This window comes from Lutra lutra, chromosome 5 (genome assembly GCF_902655055.1).
Source record: "Lutra lutra chromosome 5, mLutLut1.2, whole genome shotgun sequence".
NCBI lineage: Eukaryota > Metazoa > Chordata > Mammalia > Carnivora > Mustelidae > Lutra > Lutra lutra.
The window spans coordinates 126326389-126349510 of NC_062282.1; the positions used below are offsets into that span (position 1 = coordinate 126326389).

At 34.2% G+C, this 23122-nt stretch overlaps 1 protein-coding gene across 5 annotated transcripts in view; it reads right to left on the bottom strand.

Moving 5' to 3' along the window:
- SLCO6A1 (solute carrier organic anion transporter family member 6A1) overlaps positions 1 to 23122 on the bottom strand; it is a 74415-nt gene that overhangs the window by 15679 nt on the left and 35614 nt on the right. For all 5 annotated transcript variants that reach the window (XM_047730439.1, XM_047730440.1, XM_047730438.1 and 2 more), the window contains exons 9-10: positions 7309 to 7462; positions 1043 to 1230 (exon numbers count right to left, since the gene is read on the bottom strand). In XM_047730439.1, the coding sequence (XP_047586395.1) occupies positions 1043 to 1230; positions 7309 to 7462 (342 nt within the window). The remainder of the gene's footprint in view (positions 1 to 1042; positions 1231 to 7308; positions 7463 to 23122) is intronic.

The window sequence follows — 23122 nt, forward strand, 5'->3', positions numbered from 1 at the left end:
TTAAAAGCAGAAACCACATGTCCCCAAGTTCTCAGAATCGTTTTTGCATACATTTATTTATGTTTTCTAGTCTGTTTTCCAAGGGGACAAACTGATTCTCATGACTTAAAGTTTTATGCTAGTCTCTTGAAAAAATAATTGAAAATAATAAATGACTATTTTTCTAATATGATGAAAAGAAATACTAAATGTATTTCACATATTCAGAAAGTACAAATAGGGGCACATGGGTGGCTCAGTGGGTTAAGCCTCTGCCTTCGGCTCGGGTCATGATCTCAGGGTCCTGGGATTGAGCCCCACATAGGACTCTCTGCTAGGCAGGGAGCCTGCTTCCTCCTCTCTCTGCACATGCCTCTCTGCCTACTTGTGATCTCTCTGCCAAATAAATAAATTTTAAAAATATTTTTTAAAAAAAGTACAAATAAGAGCACATGTTGCTTTAATTTAGAAAAATTTGTGTACTGATTTTCCAAAAATTTTTAAGTTGTCATGTTCCTTTGCTAATGACACTGATGTTTTTTCATAATCAAATTGGTTAATATAGAAACAAATATTTAATAAATACCTGTAACTAATGAATCAACATTAAAATCACATTTGTGTTATAATTAAGAATTTTCTATTTATGAATTTTCTATTTATGAGTTTTCCAGGTGTATTGAATCAAGTTAATCAAGTAGTTTTAAAGATAAGCTAAATGTGTTATCTATATGCTATATGTAAATGAATTAGATAAAATAAAAAATTAGAACATATACATGAATTTTGACAATGTAACAATTTTCCTATATAAGAAGTTACCACATTGTAAGTTAAATTTAATTGAACCTAAATGTGATAGTTATAAACTTTAAGCAAATAAAATTAGTTCAAACAGAGAAATAAGCAAATATATGAATTTTGATAATATAGCAATTTCCTTTCTTACAGTTGCTACCTCAAAACAGAAGAGTAAATCATTTATAGCAATATTCTAAAATCTCCCTAAAATTGGCTTTCTCGTGCATTAAATGAACAATGATTTTGAATAATATATACATACCGAAGGATGGTCAGGGTGCATGGTGTATTAGATAAAACAGAAAATAAAATCGTAGAGAAGATAAAAGCAATGAACAAAGGCAATTTATAGCACTTTGTATTGCATGCCCCCGGTCTAGCATCAATAAAATCACCTTGCTCATCTGAGGTTGTTAATCCTTCTTGAATGCAAGAACAATTGTAGTATGCCTAGGAAAATGAAAATAAGAAAGGATCTTTTAGAAATATAGTCATAAAGCAATACTCCTGTTATTGCAAAATGAAATAAAATCAACAACTGCAGGGACACTAGCTAGTTTTATGAGTCAATATTCTTACATTAACTCTGCCATTCATTATTAGAAATGAAATGTTAATGATAAGCCCTAGGTATTTTATGTAATAAAATGTGTGTGCCTGTGTGTGTAACTAGAGTTTTTTTTTTTTTGATAAATTCTATTAATCTAAAAAATTTCACCAAAGGTATTTACATTCATTTGCACAAATAATTCTTGGAGAGTTGTATAAAATGAGGACAATTAAGATAATGAATAAAGTGGATTTTTAGCTGGGACTTGAAAAATGGACAGTTACCCAACTGTAAATGTTTTGGAACCGTGAGAAAAAGATAAGACTTTTGTATGTAATGATGAGGGCTGTTATCTATTAGGCAAAGTAGTAGGCACAATGGCTAAGGTCCACAATACTTTAAGGGCCCAATCAGACGTTTGAGTTTTAGTGTCTCCTAAAATTAAAGGAAAAATGAATATAATAATAATAATGAATAAATAAATGAATCCAGCTGGGATCACACTTGTCTCCATACCATGAAATTTTACACTATTTTTTTTTTTAAAGTGAGAGAAGGGGCTTACAAAGGCAAAAGAGTCTAGAGTTGATTAAAGTCATAATGTAGCCCCAAATGACAATTTGGGGTTGTTGTAGTGTTGATAAATCAAAGAAAATGAATAGGTAATATTTTCTAAGAAGAACTAAACAGAGCTTGGTGATACAGAGACTAGTTAGCAACTTACTAGTCTACTGAAAATATTCTAACTTTAAAAAAAAAAAATAAATTCACCAGAAATATGGAACTAGGTTACCAGTTAAAGAATAAGAGGAAAAAAGATGACTTGGATTTGAGTGATTCATAAAATTGTGATTCAAAATCATGTCGGATTCTTTGGGGCAGTTGTTATGTGATTGCTAGATCTGATAACAACTGGAAATATCCAAATATTCAAATTATAATTAATTTATTCCACCATATTCTTTTTAGTGCCCATGTGCCAAACACCATTCTAGGTGCTGGGAAAACACAGTAAACAATACAAAAGAAATCCCTGCCATCACGTAGATAACTTGGATAAGACAGGTAATTTTTTAAAAACCACTTTATAATGAAACACACAGTGACAAATACTTTGGAGGAAAAAATAAAGCAAGGAAAAAATATAGAGATTATAGAAGTGAATTTAGCATGATTAGGGAATGTCTCAGTGATGCAGTGATATTTGAGCAGGGATTTGAAGAAGATAAGGAAGTGAGCCTTGTGGTTGTCTGAAAAAAGTATATTCCAGGTTAAAAAAAAATTTTTTTTTTACTTATTTATTTGAGAGAGAGAAAAAGAGTGTTTGCAAGTGGTGGGGAGGGTAGAGAAGGAGGGAGAGAATCTCAGACTCCCCACTGAGTGAGAAGCTTGACATGGGTCTGATCTCACAACCCTGAGATCATGACTTGAGCTGATTTTCTACTAGAACTTTTTATTAACTTAACCCAGTCAGAAGCCAAGGATGCTCTCATCCTGTAATTCATTCTCTCCTTGAACAATGAGGAATAGAGAGAACAATGAAAAGTGGACCTGAAATTTAGACAAAAGATAAATGCATAATAAATGGTTGCAGACAATAGAACCTAGGCTGACAAAGGGCAAAATGAAAATACGAAGAAGGTTTAGTGAGCAAACAGTAGAACCACAAGATATTTGGCCCTGGAAGGGTTGAAGGACCATGGAGTCATATTCAAAGCAATATAATCAAAATGCCAAAAGTTACATTAAAATAAAATAGTAAAATATATTCAATTCAAATAATAAAAAAAGAAGAAGGTAGATCCAAATCCACTATATCAATAATTGCAATAAATTCCAGTAGAAGAAAACTTCAATTAAAAGAGATTTAGCAGATGGGCTCCTGCATGGCTCAGTTGGTTAAGCGTCCAATTCTGATTTCAGTTCAGGTCATGCATGATCTCAGGGGGGTGAGATCAGACTTATGTCAGGCTCCTCACTTAGCGGGGAGTCTGAGATTCTCTCCCTCCCTCTCGGCCCCTCCCCCACTTGCACACACTCTTTTTCTCTATCTCAAATAAATAAGTAAATCTTAAAAAAAAAATAGATTAGCAGCATTGAAGAAAAAGCAAAACCATATTACATGCTGACTATAAGAAACACTTTAAATGTAGACACAAATAGTTGGAACATAAAATGATGAAATAAGATATACATGGAAACAGTCAGCAAGAGAAAGCTAAAGTGACTATTTAAAATATAGATGTTAATGGGCACCTGGGTGGCTGAACTGGTTAGGTATCTGCCTTTGGCTCAGGTCATGATCCCAGGGTTCTGGGATTGAGCCCCCCATTGGTCTCCCTGCTCCATGAGAAGCCCGCTTCTCCTGCTGCCCCTGTTTCTCCGTCTCTCATGAATAAATAAATAAATAAATAAATAAATAAATTTTTAAAAATTTTAAAAATAAAATACAGATGTAAAGACAAAGACAATTACCAGGGATGGAAAAAGACACTTAATAAAGATGAAAGTAACTCAGTAATGAGATGTAACAATTATCAATGTGTATACATATAAGAGTCTAAAAATGCATGAAGCTAAAACAGAGAAATAGACAATTGTAAAATTTTATTGGGAGATAAAATAATCATTAAGAGAAGAACAAATACAAGTAAGACTCATGGATGATCCACATAACGCACCCAACAGTAAGAAAGTTAAAATAGCAATGATTAATAATTTCCAGGAAAGAGAGGGGGAAATGGATAAAATATTTTAAATGATGTGGAATTTCACCAGGGTTTTGCATCCTACAAAAACATAAATGTTAGAACTGAAAAACATGGTGAGTAAACACAGCGGAAAGCCTATTTGTAATGGGTGTGAGGTAGAATTCTAAGATGCCACCTAAGATTCTCACCCCCATTGCATAAGCCTGCATGATTCTGAGGACTATGAATTGCTGAAATTTTCTCCCCTTAGTAAATTATGTTATGCGGTATAGATGACTATAAAAGAGAGAGGATAAACCTCACCTAACTAGGTAAGCCTTGAAAAGTACTGGGATTTTTCTGAAATTAGAGATTCAAAGCATGTGACGTAGGAGTGACCATCTGTTCCAGCCTTGAAGACAAAGGCAATCATGCAGTAAAGAATGGGGATAGCCTATAAGAGCTAAAATTGGTCTTCAGTTGACAGCTAGCAAGGAAACAAAGACCTCATTCTTTACATCTCAAAACAACAGAATGGCCAATAACCTGAATGAACTTGGAAGCAGAATCTTCCCCAGAGCCTCCAGAAAGGAGTACAGCCCAACCAACACCCAGATTTCAATCAAACTCAACAAAGCACCCAGTCATGGTGTCTGGACATATGACCTTAGAACTGTGAAATAAACAGAATTATTTAAAGACGCTAAGCCTGTGGTAATTTGTCAGGTAGCAATAGTAAATTAACTTATGGTTCCCCACTGCCCACAAAAAAGAGAAGAGAGTAAGGGAGAAACAACAGCTGAGAATTTTCAAACAGAACCACATAAATCTACTGACCAAAGATGCTCTGCGAAAACCAAGCAAAATAAGTGTAATGAAAATCCAATCTAGGACTATCAAAGTAAAACTGCTGAGAACCAAAAACAAAAAGAAAATCTTAATAGCCACCAAGCAGTAAGAGATATACGACAATCAAATGGCATCTTTTAAATTCCAGGGTGGCAAGATTGGGGGTGGGCAGATCACTGCCAATATAGAATTCCAGACCCAGTGAAACAGTTTTTGTTTTTTGTTTTGTTTTGTTTTGTTCTGTTTTTTCAGAAGTGAAGGTGAAATATGGTTCTTCAGGAAGAAAGGAAGTAATCTCATATGAAAACATGGAAATGCAAGGAAATGGGTAAATATAAGTGTATACTGACTTTACAAAACAGTAATAATAGTTCATATCATTTAAAATACATGAAGAAATACAGTAGATGATAAAAATAAAACTAAGGTGGAAAGTGAGTAAATGAAGTTAAAATATTCTAAGGATGTGCCAATGGAAGGAGATTTTAAAGCCTGGCTTCTTATAATTCTTAATGTTTTGGGCGAGATTAATACCCCCTTCATAGATAATTAGAATGACGCTCCTGTTATAATAGAACAATCTTTGGGAAAAGCACCATGATCCTGATATTTAAAATGCAATCTATATCAGCTGAAAAAAAACCTAGTCTGAGTGACAAGAGCATGAAGTAAAGTCCAAGATTTCTTTAGTATCTATATTAAGGAAATTTGAAGATCTTTGGTAGCACAGATAGAGAAAAATGCATATGGATGTCAATGATACAAAACTGCCCAGGAATATTAGCAGTATGAAGAACAGATACCTATTTTCAGTTTTAGTAAGGCTCTAATTTTCTAAGGAAAATTAGAAATCTTTAGAGATAAAGTATTTTCTACCACTCAATATTTTTTCATAAGTGTATTTGAAGAACATCCAATTCTAATTCACTTTTACTCTGATGTTTTAAATATAAACATTTAATCAGAATTATTTCAGAGCAAAAAAAATTTTTTTAACTAGGAGCGCAACATAAGGCTTGAACTCACTAGGAGCACAACGTAAGGCTTGTACCCTGAGGGGGAGACCTGAGTTTGAGATTAAAACCTACACAGTTAACCGACTGAGTCACTCAGGTGCCTCTTAATCAGAATTATTTCAAAGTTGACATACTTTGACTGAAAAAATATTTTCAATGGCGGGAATTCCATTTACATCATTTATATACAAAATTACTTTTTATATATACTATTTCTTTTATTTAATTGTCATTTAATAAAATTTAATAAAATTAAATTATTTAATGAAATTATTAAATATTTGTTTAATAAAATTATTTATAATTTATAATATTTATATTGGTAACAATTATTTCCCATTTGAAATTAAAGCATATTTTATCTATTCATCAGTTCCATCCATATCAAATTGCATTAATCATTAATCATCTATTAATCATTCTATCCATACCAAATTGTATTAATCAAATTCTATTAATAGCTTTGGCTATTTTCCGCTTCCCTTCAGAGCCATTAATTCTATCAAGGCTAATTCTGGATAATTTCTAACAGCTTTAATATTTGTCAAAAATATTTTATTCTTCTTGCAATTTTACTCAGTATCAAATGTTACCACACAGATTGAGTGACAATTTTGTGGATTACTTCTATCACTGCTACTCATTGAGTTAGTTACTCCTTAGACAAATGCAAGAAGATTATAAAGACTTTTATGAAAAAGAAAAAAATCCCTAAGGATTCCCTAAAAGAGAATCCCCCAAGAAAGGAAAGAAGGAAATCTATGGTGGATGGCTGTTTTAGCTCTTGAATATCACATGGGATCAAAACACAGAGGTCAAACAATTAGGCTTTATACTGTAGTGAAAACATGAGCATTTAAAAAGGTCATTTGTTTTTTTCAAACTGAAATGGAGGAGAGGAAGTTGGAAGGAATATAAAGTTAAGATTCTCCCTAAGTTAATAAATTGCTGAAGAGAGGTAATGGACATATAGGAGTTCAGTATGCTTTCCTATATTCTATTTCACTTAACGTTTTCCATAGTAATATATTTTAAAGACTTAAAGTATCATTTAAAACATATACTGTAACATTTAAGAAGAGATATTTTTAAAGTGTATATAACCTTTTTTATATTGATATTCATTAAAAACAATTGAAGATATAGTATTAAGTCATACACTGGTGAAAACCTGACTATGAGGAACCAGTTGGTCAGGTATGCTAATATGCTATTTTAAAAAAGTGACCTGTATATAACAGGAAAAAACATATTTTTATGTAGGTGTATAAATAACAAAAGACATTATTTAAAAAAAAAAAGACACTATTGCTTGCTATGGGGGTAGCATGATGCCCATTGGTCACGATAAATAAAGATCTCTCTTGCTCTCTCCCCCTCACAAAGACCAGCCAGAGGGAGAAGCATAATAAAAAATAATTACCTTGCCATCATTTAATGTTTTAAATAGTGTACAGCCTGCAAAGCAAGGAGAAAAATATCCAATATTATCTCTTCCACAGATAGCAGAATAAAATGAAGATGAACATCTACAGTGAGAATTACAAGGAGCTGTTAGGTTTCCCAACTGTCCTGTTCTGTAAAAAAAGAGATTTAATGTAATTATACCACAGTATTATACTTATTAATGTAGATATCAGGATATCAATGAAATCCATAAACATATGGTTATTTAAATTAATTTCTTTTTATCAAGTATATTGAAGCATACTCAATATATACAATAAAGTTTACAACCTGAACTTTTTTAATATATGTATACACTTGTAAAATCATCACCACAATCATGTTAACAATCATCACCTCCAAAATTTCATTGTGCCCCTTTGTAAATACCTCTGTCCCCTGGCAACTGCTGATGTATTTTCTGCCATTATTCATTAATTTGAATTTTATAGCATTTTATGAAATGGAATCATACAGTATGTACACTGTCTTTGCCTTCTTTCATGCAGTTATTCTTTATATGGTCTTTGTATAATGATATGTCTCCATGTCTCCTGGGTAAATACTAAGGAGTAGGATCATACAGTAGGTGTTCATGTAACTTTTTGAGAAACCATCACTTTTCCAATTTGGTTGTGCTATTTTATATTTTCATCAGCAGTGTATAAGAGTTTTAGCTGTTTTCTACATTCCTCACCAACACTTAGTATAATTAGTCTTTTTTTTTTAAGATTTTTTTTAATGTATTCATTTGAAAGAGAGAGAGAGAGAGATTGAGAGAACAAGTGGGGTGAGGGGCAGAAGGAACCTTCTGAGCAGGGAGCCCAATGTGGGGCTCGATCAAGACCTGAGCTGAAGGCAGATGCCTAACCAACTGAGCCACCCGGGTGCCCCCAGTCTTTTTAATTTTAGACATTCTAACAAAAATATAGTAGATTCATATTGTGGCTTTTAATATTCCTTTCCCTGATGGTTAGTGATGTTGGCCATCTTTCCATATACTTATTTCTCATCTGTATATATTTGGTTAAATGTCTGTTTAAACCTTTTGCCCATTTGTATTTTATTTTCTTATTATTAAGCATTGAAATTTCTTTATATATTCTGGAAACAAGTCCTTCATCAGATATCTGATTTTCAAATATCTTCTCACAATCTCTGGCTTGCTTTTTCATTCCCTTAACAGGGTCTTTCAAAGAGCAGAAATATTTTATTTTGATGTAGACCAATTAATCAATGTATTTCTTTATGGATCATATATTTGGTGCCTATCTAAGAAAACTTTGCTGAGCCCCAGTTTACAAGATATTCTCCTATATTCTTGGTATTTTGTATTTTATAGTCACATCTACAATCCATTTTAACTATTTTATGTGCTGCATGATAGGGACCAAAGTTCATTTGTCTACATATAGATATCTATTTGTTCCGTCATCATTTGTTAAAATGACTATATGTTCTCCACTAAATTGGCCATGTATCCAGGGCACCTGGGTGTCTCAATGGGTTAAGCCTCTGCCTTCGGCTCAGGTCATGATCCCAGGGTCCTGGAATCGAGCCCCGCATCGGGCTCTCTACTCAGCAGGAGCCTTCTTCCCCCCCACCCCCGACAGCCTCTCTGCCTACTTGTGATCTCAGTCTGTCAAATTAAAAAGAAAAAATTGCCCATGCATCCTATCAAAAATAAATTATCCATTTACATGTGGGCCTATTTCTGGATTCTCTATTCTTTACACTGATATATCTGTCTATATTTACACCAATACTATTTTCTTTATTACATTAGCTAATAACTCTTGAAATCAAATAGTGTTTGTCCTCCATTTTTCATCAGAATCGTTTTTTTATTTTTCTAGGTCCTTTGTATATTGTATGAATTTGAGTTATTGTATGGTATCTAAAAAAGAAAGCCTGTTGGGATTTTGATTGTGATCACACTGAATACACACATCAGCTTGGGGAGGATTAACTTCTTAATATATTGAGTCTTCCAACCCATGAACATGGGATATCTATTTAAAAATTTAGGTCTTTAATTTAGTACAGGAATATTTTGTAGTAATTATGAGTAGGGCTTTCACATCTTATATTTGCCCTTAAGTATTTCTTCTTCTTGATACTAATGCTAATGGCATTTTTGTGTATTATCAATTTCCAGTTGTTTGTAGGTAGTATATAAAAACACCATAGTTTCTTGTATAATGATCTTTTCTTCTATAGTATTTCTTTTTTCTTAATACTGTTAACGGTGTTATTTTTTACACTAATTTCTGCTTATTTGTAGGTTGTATGTAGAAATACTGTAAGTTCTTACATGTTGATCTTGTGTCCTGCAAACTTGCCAAAGTCATTTTTTTTTAAGATTTTTAATTTATTTGACAGAAAGACAGCAAGTCAGAGAGAGCACAAGCAGGGTGAACAGCAAAGCAAGAAGGGGAAGCAGGCTCCCTGTTAAGCAGGGAGCCAGTTGCTGGGCTGGATCCCAGAACCCTGGGATCATGACCCAAGCCTAAGGCAGACGCTTAACCCACTGAGCCACCCAGGTGCCCCTAAACTCATTTTTTAAATTATAGTAGGTTCTGGATCTTCTTATACAGAAGTAATTTTGTCACCTTCAAATAAACACAATTTTACTTCTATTTTTCTTATCAGGATGCCTTTTCTTTTCTTTTCGTACAGTATTGCAATGATTAGAACATCCACAATAATGTTAATATAGAAGTACTGGAAGTAGATATTCTTATTATACTCCTGGTTATTCAATGTTTCATCATTGTCTTAGTCTGCTCAGACTCCTGTAACAAATACTATAGATTGGGTAGTTTAAGCAACAAACATTTATTCCCCACAGTATCTGGTGTGGGCTCCCTTCCCAGATTACAGACCATCACCTTCTCAATGTATCCTCATATGGCAAATTGAGGGAAATCTTTGGTTTATTCCCCTTCTTATAAGGACACTAACCTCCATCATCAGGGGGAGGGTGGTCTACCCTCAGGAACTTATCTAAACCTAATGATCTCCTTAAGGCTCCACCTCCTGACACTATTACATTGGAGATTAAGGCTTCAACACATGAATTTAGTGGGAGGGTAAACACATTCATTCCACAATAATCACGAAGTATAGTGTTAACTGTATGTTTTTACACTTCCCTTCCATTCCTAGTTTCCTAGTTTATAAGGAATAGATGTTGCACTTCACTGTGGAGCTTTTTGACACCTATTGTGATTATGGGTTTTTTCATTTTTAGTTTATTAATATGTGGATTATATCAATTGGCTTTCAAATATTAAAGCAACCTTACATTCCCTTGATAAATTGTGCTTGATCATAATTTATTTTCCTTTTTCTATACTATTGGGTTCAATTTGCCAGAATTTTTTAATAGTTCTTAAATCTATGTTCATGAGAGAAATAGGTCTATAGTTTTCTTTTCTTACAATGTCTTTTGTCCTTTGAAATAAAGGTAATGCAAGTTTTATAGAATATGTTGAAAAGTATACACTCCATTTCAATTTTCTGAAAAAAATTTGTGTAAAGTCAGATATTCTTTAAATATTTGGTTTAGTTCTCAGTAAAACCATTTGGACCTGGAATTTTCTTTGTCAGAAAGTATTTAAGTACAAATCTGATTTACTTACTAGACACATAGTTTTTTTCTTTTATATGAGTTTGTGTCCTTTGAAGGATTTGCCCATTTCATGGAAGCCGTCAGATTTATGTGCATAAGTTGTTTATAACATCACCTTACTATCCTTTTAATACTGGTGAATCTATAAAAACATCACATCAGAACTCTAACTCTTGATAGTGGTAGTTTTCTCTGTCTAGAGGTTTAGCAATTTTATCAGTCTCCTCAAAATTTGACCTGATTAGGGGCACCTGGGTGGCTCAGTGGGTTAAGCCTCTGCCTTTGGCTCAGGTCATGATCTCAGGGTCCTGGGATCGAGCCCTGCATGAGCCTGTCTCTCTGCCTGCCTCTCTGCCTACTTGTGATCTCTCTCTCTCTCTGTCAAATAAATAAATAAAACATTTTTTTAGTGCCTTAGCGACATTCTATAAGTTTTGTTACTTGTGTTTTCATTTTCATTCACTTCAAAATACTTTACAATTTTTCTTCTGAAGAAATTATTTGAACACAAGTTATTTAGAAGTCTGTTATTCAGTTTCCAAATATTCAGGACTTTTTCAGAAATCTTTTTTTTATTAATGTGCCTCTAATTTAATTTCATCATGGTCAGAAATATAATTCCATTATATGATTTAATCCTTTAAATTTACTGAGACTTGCTTTACAGAATATGCTTTACTTTGGGTTTCCTGTACTATTAAAAAGAATGTGTATTCTTTGATAGGCGAAATAGTCTACAAACATCAATTATGTGAAGTTGGTTGTTAATGTTATTCAAATCTTTTTGTATCCTCACTTTTGCCTATTTCTATTATTTAGAGAAGAGTATGAAAATATCTGTTTTTGTGGATTTTTATATTTCTACTTGCAGTGTCTAAGTTTTTGCTTCACATATTTTAAAGCTCTTTTATTTTATTCATAACATTAAGAATTGTTTCAATTCTTGATGAATTGATCACCCTATCATTACATAATCACCTTCTTTATTCCTGCTAATATTATTTGCTCCCAAATCTGCTTTGTCTACTATTATACTCCAGCTTTCTTTAGATTACTGTTAATATGATACATCTTTTCCCATCCTTTTACTCATAATCTACTTGTGTAGATTTGAAGCACATTTCTTTTATACAACATATATAAGTGGGTCTTGCTTTTTTTTTATCAAATTGGAAATTTTCGGCCTTTTTACTGACATTATATGCAATTAGCACTACTTTTAGATTTGAATCTATCCTTTCTATTTGTTTTCTTTCTTATCTTTTCTTTGTTCTCTTTTTTCTTTTTTTTTTTTTTTGCCTAATTTGAGACTAAACAATATTTTTATAAAATTCTATTTTAATTTATGTGTCAGCTTGGCTTACTAGCTGTGATTCTGTTATTTTACGATGCTTCAGCATGTATATTATACATCTTTAGCTTAACACAGTCTACCAACATGTGATTTATGGCACTTCGAGTAAACCCATATTATGTTTATCTATTTTAAATAATTATTTTAAAAGAGATTTAAATAAGAAGAAATACCTATAAATTACCATTTCTTTTCCTCTTCTTTGCTTTGTGTAGTTCATATTCTTATCTGGTATCATTTTATTTCATCCAGAAAGACATTTTTAGATATTTCATTTAGTGTAAGTCTGTTGTTCAAATACTACTTACATTATTTATGTGTAAATTATTTTTCCTTCATTGTTTATAGACATTCTGACTTGGTATAGAATGATTAGTTGACTTTTTTCTTTCAGTACTTCTAAAATATTATCCTACTGTCTTCTTATCTGCATTCTTTTTTTCAACTTAAATTCAGTTAGCCAAGGTATAGCAATCATTAGTTTTTGACGTATAATGTTCAATGATTCATTAGTTGAGTGTATCACCCAGTGCTCATCATATCATGTGCCTTCTTTAATGCCCATCACACAGTTATGTCACCCCCCGACCCACATCCCTTTCCACAACCCTCTGTTACTCTTATCTTTGGTCGTTTGTATATAATGTATTTTTCCCACTCCTAACTGCTTTTAAGATTTTTTTTTTACACTCATTTTGAGCAATTAGATTATTATGTAGCATGATATAATTTTCTTCGTGTTTCTTGTTCTGAGGGTTTGCTCAGTTTCCCGGGTCTGTTCTGTAGGTTTACAGCTTACATGAAATTTTTAAAACTTGAACATAATTTCTTCAATTTTTTTTCCCCCAAGGCCCCTCCTTTGGAGACTCCAGCTGTACATATGGTTGGCCACTGAACTTGTCCAACTCACTGATGCTTCATTTTTGTTAATTGTAATTTCTCTGTGTTTTCCATTGGATGTTAGCTGTTATTAATTTCAAATTTATTAAATCTTCTGCAATGTCTAATCTGTCATTGTTCTCATACATAGTATTTCCCTCAGAGTTCCTGGTTTTTTGTTTCTATATACTCAATTTGGGTTTTTAAAAATATCTTTTACTTAACTTTTTGAACATATGGAATACTAATATAGTAACTGTGTTAACTCTGATAATAACATCCGTCAGCTATTGGTCAGTTTTGATCAACTGATTTAGCTTCTTCTTATGGGTTGTATTTTCCTGCTGCTTTGAATTCCTTACAACATTTTACTGGATATTGGACCTTGTAAATTTCAATGTTGAATGTTGACTATTTTTGTGACTATTTTTAAGCTTTATTCTGAAATGCAGCTAATTTACTCAGATACACTTTTATCTTTCTTAGCCGGTAGGCAGATTTGACAGGAAGAGTGAGAGTAGTACTCGGTTTAGAATTAATTATCACCCACTGCTGAGACAAGATTCTTCTGTGTACTTTACAACTGTGATTTTTGAGCTTTCAATTTGACTGATGAGAACAGATATTATTGACAATTCTGTATGAGTGGTGTACACTCTAATTCTCATTCTCTTGGTGGACTTAGACTCAATAACTTTCTTCAAACATAGCCTAGTTACTAGTTACCACTTTACTGAATACATAAGAGAGTCTTCTACAGGTATGTCCTCTAGTATACAAGCCTGTGAACCCTAGCTCTATTGGTCTCTCTGAACTCTCAGTTCAATGTCCTCAATTCAGGCAATCAGCCAGAATCTGTCTCATTCGCATTCCCCGTGCTACGACCTTAAAACTCTGCTAAGGCAGTAAGCTGGAGGAATTGCAGGGCTCATCTTGAATGTTTCTCATCTCATGTACCACTGTCCTTCAGTGACTGATTCCAATATCTTGAAAACCACTGTTTCAATTTTTGTCAAATTTTTGGTTGTTTTAGTAGGAGAGGAAATCTGTTATCCCATCCTGGCTGGAAGTGAAAGCCCAGAACAATTTCCAAATATAAATTTAGAATGAAGCCAAAGGGTCTTACTTTATATTATAAATCATTTGAAAAAGTACCTATAGTTCAAAATAATTTTAGATTATTATATTCTGATTTATAAACTATGTATTTGAACAATTTTAGGTCTACAGAATAATTGAGCATACAGAGTTACCATATACCTCTTTCTCCTTCAACACACAGTTTCAGCAATTAGTAGTAAGTTGCCTTAGTGTGGTACATTTTTTCACAATCGATCTTATATCAGTTATTACATCAGTATTCTATATGTTCAAAAGATTAAACAGAAATTTTTAAGGTTTTATTTATTTATCTGACAGAGAGAACAGAAACAGGGGGAGGGGCAGAGGAAAAGGGAGAAGCAGACTTCCTGCAGAGCAGGAAGCCCAATGTGGGACTCGATCCCAGAACCCTGGGATCATGACTGAATTGAAGACAGATGCTTAACTAACTGAGCCATCCAGGCACCCCCAGAAGATATTTTTTAAAAAGCCCAAATCAAATATGCAATTTTGCCGATAATTTTGCCTTTTCCAGAATGTCTTATAGTTGGAATCATATAATATGTAACCTCCATACTGTCTCTCTCACTTAGCAAGATATACATCTAAGGTTCTTCCATGTCTTTTTGTGGCTTGATAGCTCATTTTATCACTGAATAATATTCTGTGTATGGTGTACTATAGTTTATCTATTCAATGACCAAAAGGTATGTTGATTGTTTCCAATTTTAGTGATTATGAATGAAGATGCTATTAACATTGACTGACGGGTTTTTGTGTGAATGTAAGTTTCCAATTCCTTTGAGTAAATACCGGAAAGCACAATTGCTGAATTGTATGGAAAAGCTATGTGTAGCAATGTGAGAAACTGCCAAACTGGTAAAGTGACTTACCATTTTATATTTCCAGTAGCAGCAAATGTGAGTCTTTTTTACTTCACATCCTTGCTAGCATTTGGTTTTGTCAGTTTTTTGGATTTCAGCCATTTCAATAGATGTGTAATGGCATCTCATTGTTGTTTTAAGTCGCAGGTCCTTGATGGCATATAATACTGAACGTATGTTCATGTGCTTATCAGCACCTGCACATCTTCCTTAGTGAGGTGAATGTTCAGACCTTTTGGCCATTTGCAATTGAGTTGTTTCTCTGTAAACTGATGAGTTTTAAGAGTTCTTTAAATATTTTGGATATGTCCTGTATCAAATAGGTATTTTTCTCCCAATTTGTGCATCGTCTTTTAATTCTATTAACAGTGTCTTTCACAGAGTAAGATTTTAATTTTAATGACATTTAACATATCTTTTTTTTTTTCTTTCATACTTCCTTTTTTGGTATTGTATCTGAAATATCATCACAAAAACCAAGGTTATCTAGATTTTATCCTATTTTATCTTCCAGAAGTTTTATAGTTTGGTGTTTATATCTAAGTCTATAATCCATTTTTAGTTAGTTTGGATTTAATTTTTGTGAAGCATGTAAGTCTGTCTCTAGAATTTTTTTCTTTTTTTTCTTTTCTTCTTCTTCTTCTTTTTCTTTTTGCATGTACATGTTCAGTTTTTCTAGCATCATTTGTTGAAAAGATTATTCTTTTTTATTATTTTTTTTAGTATTTTATTTATTTATTTTATTATTCTTGGTTGCAGTCCAAGATGATGACATAGGGACCTCCAGAACTGACCTCCTCCCAAGGACACAAAATCTATAGCCACACAGAGAAATTCCACTGAAAAGAATCCAAAAGGAGCTGAATCCCTCCTACCCATTGGGCAAGTGAGAAAATTCCATCACCCACACTGAAACAGGGAGGAAAACCTGAGACATACTTTTACCATAATCCCTTCCCCAGGCACAGTGCCTGATATTCAGGAAGGACCACCCAACTAGCAACCTCTCCCTAAGGAGTGAAGAGTATGGACCCCATATCTATTGCATCAACTTTTAAGACTCACACCAAGTGGTAGGCACCCAAAACACTTAGCTCCAAAAGCCAATGGGGCTTGCATCCACAGATCCATGAGATTGTGGCAAAGAAGAAACATTCAATGGTCTCTGCAGACTCACCATGGCTATCCCCCGCCCCAGGGCTCAGCACAGAAAGAGAACGCAAAAAAATGCTCATCTCTATCTTTGCCTGAAAGAGGTCTATCTGCATAATTTAAAAGTCACCACTTGAGGGCCAGGCTTCTAATTTAACATGTATTCAGGGGCTGATCACAATGCTCCTTGCAGAGTTCCACAGTACTGTAGCAAACAAAGAAACAGTTCTTTTCCTTTTTTTTTCTTCTTTTTTTTTTTTTTTTTTAAGATTTTATTTGTTTATTTGACACACAGAGAGAGAGATGGCTTGATCCCAGGACCCAGGATCATGACCAGAGCCGAAGAAGGCAGATGCCTAAGGACTGAGACACCCAGGCCCTTCCAAGAAACAATTCTTAACCAGCTATTTCCACAGGGCTCAGTGCAGAGGGAGCAAGAAAAAATACCCATCTTTCACATTTTCCCTGAAAGAGGCCTATTTGAGTATTTTAAAAGCAGCTGTCTGAGGGTCAGGTTTCTAATTTAGAAGGCCTGTTGGGGTTGACTGCAATCCTCCCCAGAGATCAGGGAAACAGTTAGACATAACGTTTGCCTTCTCATTTCAGCTCACTCCAAATTGCCAGTGTCTCCCTAGAAGCAGCTTCTACCTATACTGGCATCCCGTTTTTGTGGCTGCCACCCAAAGGATGTGTCCCAGGATTGTATGGCTCTCATAACCAAAAGGTGTTGCACTGAGGAGTCCCCACAGGACCATAGCAGACAAAGAAGCAGTCATTAATGTGCACAGAACTACCCTCCTGCAGCTATACACTCAAACCCAGCAAAGTAGGAACAGGCGAAAAAAAGCACAACTCCCAGTTTCTCCCTGGAAGAGTCTAAACTAACTCTTTCTTAACACTGCTGAGGGTCCAGCTTCCAATTAGCCTAAATCTAGGTACTGACTGTTATTCTCCCCTTTGGGACACTGAGAGGTCTAGCACATTCTCAACTAATGGGACCCACAAAGAACAAAGAAGGTAATTTGGACAATCACAAAAGTTTGAGAGACAACCAAGAGTCCAGGCTTGGCTGAATGAAAAGTTTCATGTAATTATAATTACAGGTGAGATTATAGATAAGGTTTATCTGGTTATAGATAAGGTTTATCTGGTTAATATAGTTATTAAAAATAAACATAACTACAAGAATTTGTTAAAGGACACACAGATCTAAAGATATAAGTTGTGACATCAAAAACAAAGAAGTAGGGAAGGAATAAAAAATTAGAGCTTTTGGGGCACCTAGGTGGCTCAGTGGGTTAAAGCCTCTGCCTTAGGCTCAGGTCATGATCTCGGGGTCCTGAGATGGAGCCCCGCAACGGGCTCTCTGCTCAGTGGGAAGCCTGCTTCCCCCTGCCTCCACTCTCTCTGCCTGCCTCTCTGCCTACTTGTGATTTCTCTGTCAAATAAATAAACAAAATCTTTAAAAAAAAAAAAATAGAGCTTTAGTATGTGTTCAAGGTTAAGCTGAGCTCAACAATGACCATTAAAAATATATTTTATGTAGACATCATGGTAACCAGAAACACAAAATCTATAGTAGACACACAAAAGATATAGAGAAAGGAATCTGAGCGTACCACTGCAGAAAATCATCAAACCACAAGGAGGAAAGTAAGAGAAGACAAAAGGAAACAGGAACTACAAAGAGCCAGAAAACAATTAACAAAATGGCAACAAGTACATATCTATCAATAATTACTTTAAATGTAATGGATGAAATTCTCCAATCTAAAGACATGGAATGACTGAATAGATAAAAACAAAACAAAAAAAGACTGATCTATAAACTGCCTACAAGGGACTCACTTCATATGTAAGGACACACACAGACTGAAAGTAAAGAGATGAAAAGGATTCCATGCAAATAGAAGCCAAAAGAAAGCTGGGGTAGACAATAAACTGTAATGAGAGGCAAATATCATTTCATAATGAAAAAGAATCAATCCAGTGAGAGAATATAACATTTGCAAATATTTATTTATCTAACAGAGGAACATCTAAATATGTAAAGCAAATTTTAGCAGACCTAGAGGGAAAAACAGATAGCAATACAATTATAGTAGGGGACTTAAACACCCTGCTTTCAACAAGGATAGATCATCCAGACAGAAAATCGGTAAAGAAACATTAGACTTAAACTACACATTGGATCTGATGGACCCACAAACATTTACACAACACTGCATCCCCAGCAGGAGAGTACATATTCTTCTCAAGTACATGTGGAACAGTGTCCAGAACAGATCACATAGTAGCCCACAAAACAAGCCTTATTACATTTAAGAAGAGTGAAATCATATCAAGCATCTTTTTCAACAATAGTATGGAACTAGAAATCGATTTCAAGAAGAAAATTGGAAAATTCACAAATATGTGGAGGTTTAAAAACATGCTACTGAACAACCAATGGTTTAAAGGAGAAATCAAAAGAGATATTTAAAAAATACCTTGAGATAAATAAAAGTAGAAGTGTAATATACCAAAATCTATGGGATGCAGCAAAAGAAATTCTGAGTGAAGTTCACACCAATAAATGCCTACATTATGAAAAAAGAAAGATCTCAAATAAACAACCTAATTTTATACTTCAAGGAACTACGAAAAAAACAAACTAAGCCCAAAGTTAGCAGAAGGAAACAACAAAGATCAGAACAGAAATAAATGAAATAAAGACTAAAAAAGCAATAGAAAAGATCTATGGTTTTTGAAAAGGTAAACGAAATAGACAAACTTTCAGCTAGACTTGCCAAGAAAAAAAAAGAGGACTCAAACAAATGAAATTATGAATGAAAAAGGAGACATCACAGATGACACAACACAAATACAAAAGATCATAAGTGATGACTACGAACAATTACATGCCAACAAATTTTTCTTTCTTGCTTTCATCCTTCTGTCTTTTTTCTTCTTTCTTTTTCATTTTTTTTCCTCTCTTTCTTTCTTTTTTTTTTTTTGCCCAACTCTGGTTTTATTATTTTATGAGATTCTATTTTTTCTCATGTTAGAATGGAATTATACTTTTTATTTTTATTTTTAAAGATTTATTTGAGAGAGGGTGTGTGTGTGCATGAGCAGGGGGAGTGGCAGAGGGAAAGAGAGAGCCCTTAAGCTGACTGCCTTGCAAACAGAGAGCCTGACAGGAGGTTCAGTCCCACCAAGATCATGACCTGAGCCGAAATCAAGTCAGATGCTCAGCCAACTGAGCCACCAGGGGCCACAACAATTATATTTCTTAAAAAATGTTTTAGGAGTTTCCATAGGATTCCCAGTATATAAGCAGGTTACGTCTACTTTCAAATAACACAATACCACTTCATGGGTAGTGAAGGTACCTTGTCAGAAAATATTCTCAATTCCTCCTTTCTCTCTTATAAGATTTCTCTCATCTATTTCACTATCCATAGACTTTAAACACTTAACATCTTATCGCCATTGTTATTTTGAACACAAGTCTTCAATTATACCAATTAAAAATAAAAAATGAAATATTATCCCTTCATTTATTTATTCTCTGGTATTGTTTCTTCATGCAAACTCAAATTTCTGACTCATATCATTTTTCTTTTTTCTGAAGAACTCCTTTAAACATTTCTTGCAAAGTAAGTTACTTGCAAAGCATGTTTCTTTGTTCCTTTAGGTGGATTCAAATTTCTGACTCATACCATCTTTCTTTTTTCTGAAGAACTTCCTTAAACATTTCTGGCAAAGCATGTTTACAATTCATGTGGGGTTTTTTTGTTTGTTTTTGTTTATCTGAGAATATATTTATTTTGCTATTTTTGAAGGACAATTTCATTGCACATAGCATTCTAGGTTAATGATTTTTTTTTTCAGTCCTTTAAATATTTCATTTCACTGTCTTCTTTTTTGTATGGTTTGTAAGATTAGTCTGAGATAAATAATCCTCAATCCTCTACCAGTGAGGTTTTGTTTCTTCTGGCTTCTTTCAGGATTTTGTCATTGTTTTCTGATTCCACAGGTTAAATATAAAATGCCTAGTTGTAATTTTTTTTTTCCCTGCATGGTGTTGTTCTCTGAGCTTCCTGGATCAATAGTTTGGTGTTTGTTAATTCTGGACAATTCTCAGCCATTATTACTCCCTTCTTGTGTTCCTCTCTTGTCCTTCTCTTTCTGGTGTTTGTTTTGTTATAGGTTTTACCTTTGTAATTGCTGCAGTTCTTCGACATTCTGTTCATTTGGGGTTTTATTTTTTTCATCTTTTTCTCTGTATTTTTCGGTTTAAGAAGTTTCTATTGACATATCTTCACAGTCACTGATACTTTCCTCAGTTTTCTCCAGTCTATTGATGGGCCCATGAAAGGGTTTCTTCATTTCTTTTATGGTTTTTGCTTTCTGAAACTTACCTCTGATTTTTTTCTTGAATTTCTATTTCTCTTAGTATCTATTTTTGCTTTCATGTTGCCCACTTTTTCCCATTAGAACCCTTGGCATATTAATCATAGTTATTTTATGTTCCCAGTCCGATCATTCCCAAACCTGTGCCATACCTGAGTCTGGGTCTGATGTATGTTGTGCTTTTTCAGTTTGCATGCTTTCTTGCCCTTAGAATACCTTGTAATGTGTTTGTTAAAAGTCAGGCATTATGCATCATGTTAACAAAAACAGAGGTAAACTGGTCTTTTAATAAGAGGCTTTTATGTTTCTCTGTCTAGGAGTTAGGCTTTGTTTAAAGTTTGCTGTAGCGAGGTGGCAAAGGCCTTGGTTTCCCATGGTATCCTCATTCTGTCTTCCTAGTTGTCTTTGCGTTTCCCTAGAATCTTTTTATGAAACAGAGTGAGCCTTCCAGCTCTCTCAGTTGTGCTTCTCTGTTATAATACTGGGGATCTACTGGTGTGGCGGTAAGATATTGCTGAGGGAAAGTGCTCTATAATCTTACATTTAAATCTTGGATTTTGGGGGCAACTGGGTGGCTCAGTAGGTTAAGCCTCTGCCTTCAGCTCAGGTCATGGTCTCAGGGTCCTGGGATCGAGCCCAGCATGGGACTCTCTGTTCAGCGGGGAGCCTGCATCCCCCTCTCTCTCTGCCTGTCTCTCTGCTACTTGTGATCTCTCTGTCAAATAAATAAATAAAATAAAATAAAATAAAATCTTGGATTTTGTGTCTCTTTCCACCCCAATGTGCCTGAGTCTCTAAGCTGTGACCTTCAGTTTTTCTTAGCCCTTTTTCTCCCTTCCCTTATGTTAGACAAGAAGGTTAGAGAAGGATTGACTTGTCTGATTACCCTCCTTTTTAAAGTTTGGCAGGGGAAACTCTGGTAAAGTAGTTTCCTACAGGGTAAGGCTTCTGTTACAGACAGTAGACTTCTCTTGGGCATATTTCAAATGGTTATTTTCCCTCTTCTCCTGCCCAAACACAAGAGGATTTTCTTTCAGTTTCCACTCTGAGAACCTGGTAGAGCACCTGGATGTTTAGAGTCATGAGAGTGTGTGGGGTCCTCCTACTACTGAGTCCCCAGTAGATTTTAACTCTCAAGTTACTCCATGTTCTACCTCCAGCAAATGATCAAGTGCTGTTTAATATTCAGTTCCAATGGCTTCTGCTCCTAGCAAACTATAACTCTCCCTATTTGCCTATCTCTCCACTTTGGGTCACAGCAGTTTGCCCAGTCTGTCCTCTACTGTTGATTTTTTTTATTTGTTTGATTTTTTATTTTATTTGTTGTTTTATCCTTATTGTGAGGATGGGAGTGATGACTTACAAGCTCTTTACATACTGGAGTAGAAACTATAAGTCCTCTTGTTCTTTATTGTTTTTCACAACACTTACTAATATAAAAACAATCTTAGTGTGCAGACCATACAAAGACAGGAAATATAGATATAGGTATCTAAACTATGTGTATATATACTTACTTTTCTACTTCAAGCTGACATTTTGCCATGATACTTAAAATGTATAAGTGTTATAAGAGGTCCTTTTCTTCTCTCCTTTTATAGTTGTCAGATGTATGACATCTACAACCTTTGAAAAACTACACCAGACAATGTTATACTTCTCTTTCAGTAGTTATATACATTTTAAACGTAAGATGAAAAGTTAGTCTACTTACTAGTATATTTATCACTTGTTTTATTCTTCCTCTATCCTCTAGGTTCTCCTCTAGGATTATTTTGCTTCAGACTGAAAAAAATACCTAATAATTTCTTTTAGAGCTAATAACAAATTTTATGAGTTATCCTTCACCTGAGAATATCTTTACTTCATTTTCGTTCTTGAAGGCTCTTTTCACTGGATAATGATTTATAAGTCAATGTTTATTTTGGGGGGCGGGGAGTTGTCTTTCAGCATTCTAAAGCTAATGTTTTACTCTCTTCTGAACCTAAGGTTTCTGAAGAGATATTCATAGTCATTTGTATTATTGCTTATATCAATATTGGTTTTTTTAATCCATTTGTCTATTTTTTTAATTTTATTTTTTCCGTGTTCCAAGATTCATTGTTTATGCACCACACCCAGTGCTCCATGCAGTATGTGCCCTCCTTAATACCCACCACCAGGCTCACCTAACCCCACCTTCCCTCCAAAACCCTCAGTTTGTTTCTTAATATTGTTTTAACATTCTTATTTGATAATGATGATCTCTGGATCCCCTGTGGTCTGTCCTATTGTCTGTTTTGTCTGATAATTTTGGGTATTATCTTTTTTTTTTAGAGTGTTGGTTTTTTCTGCAGCTAGAGCTAGATGACCAAATTAATCCAATTAGAGACCAAATTAACTCCTGGAT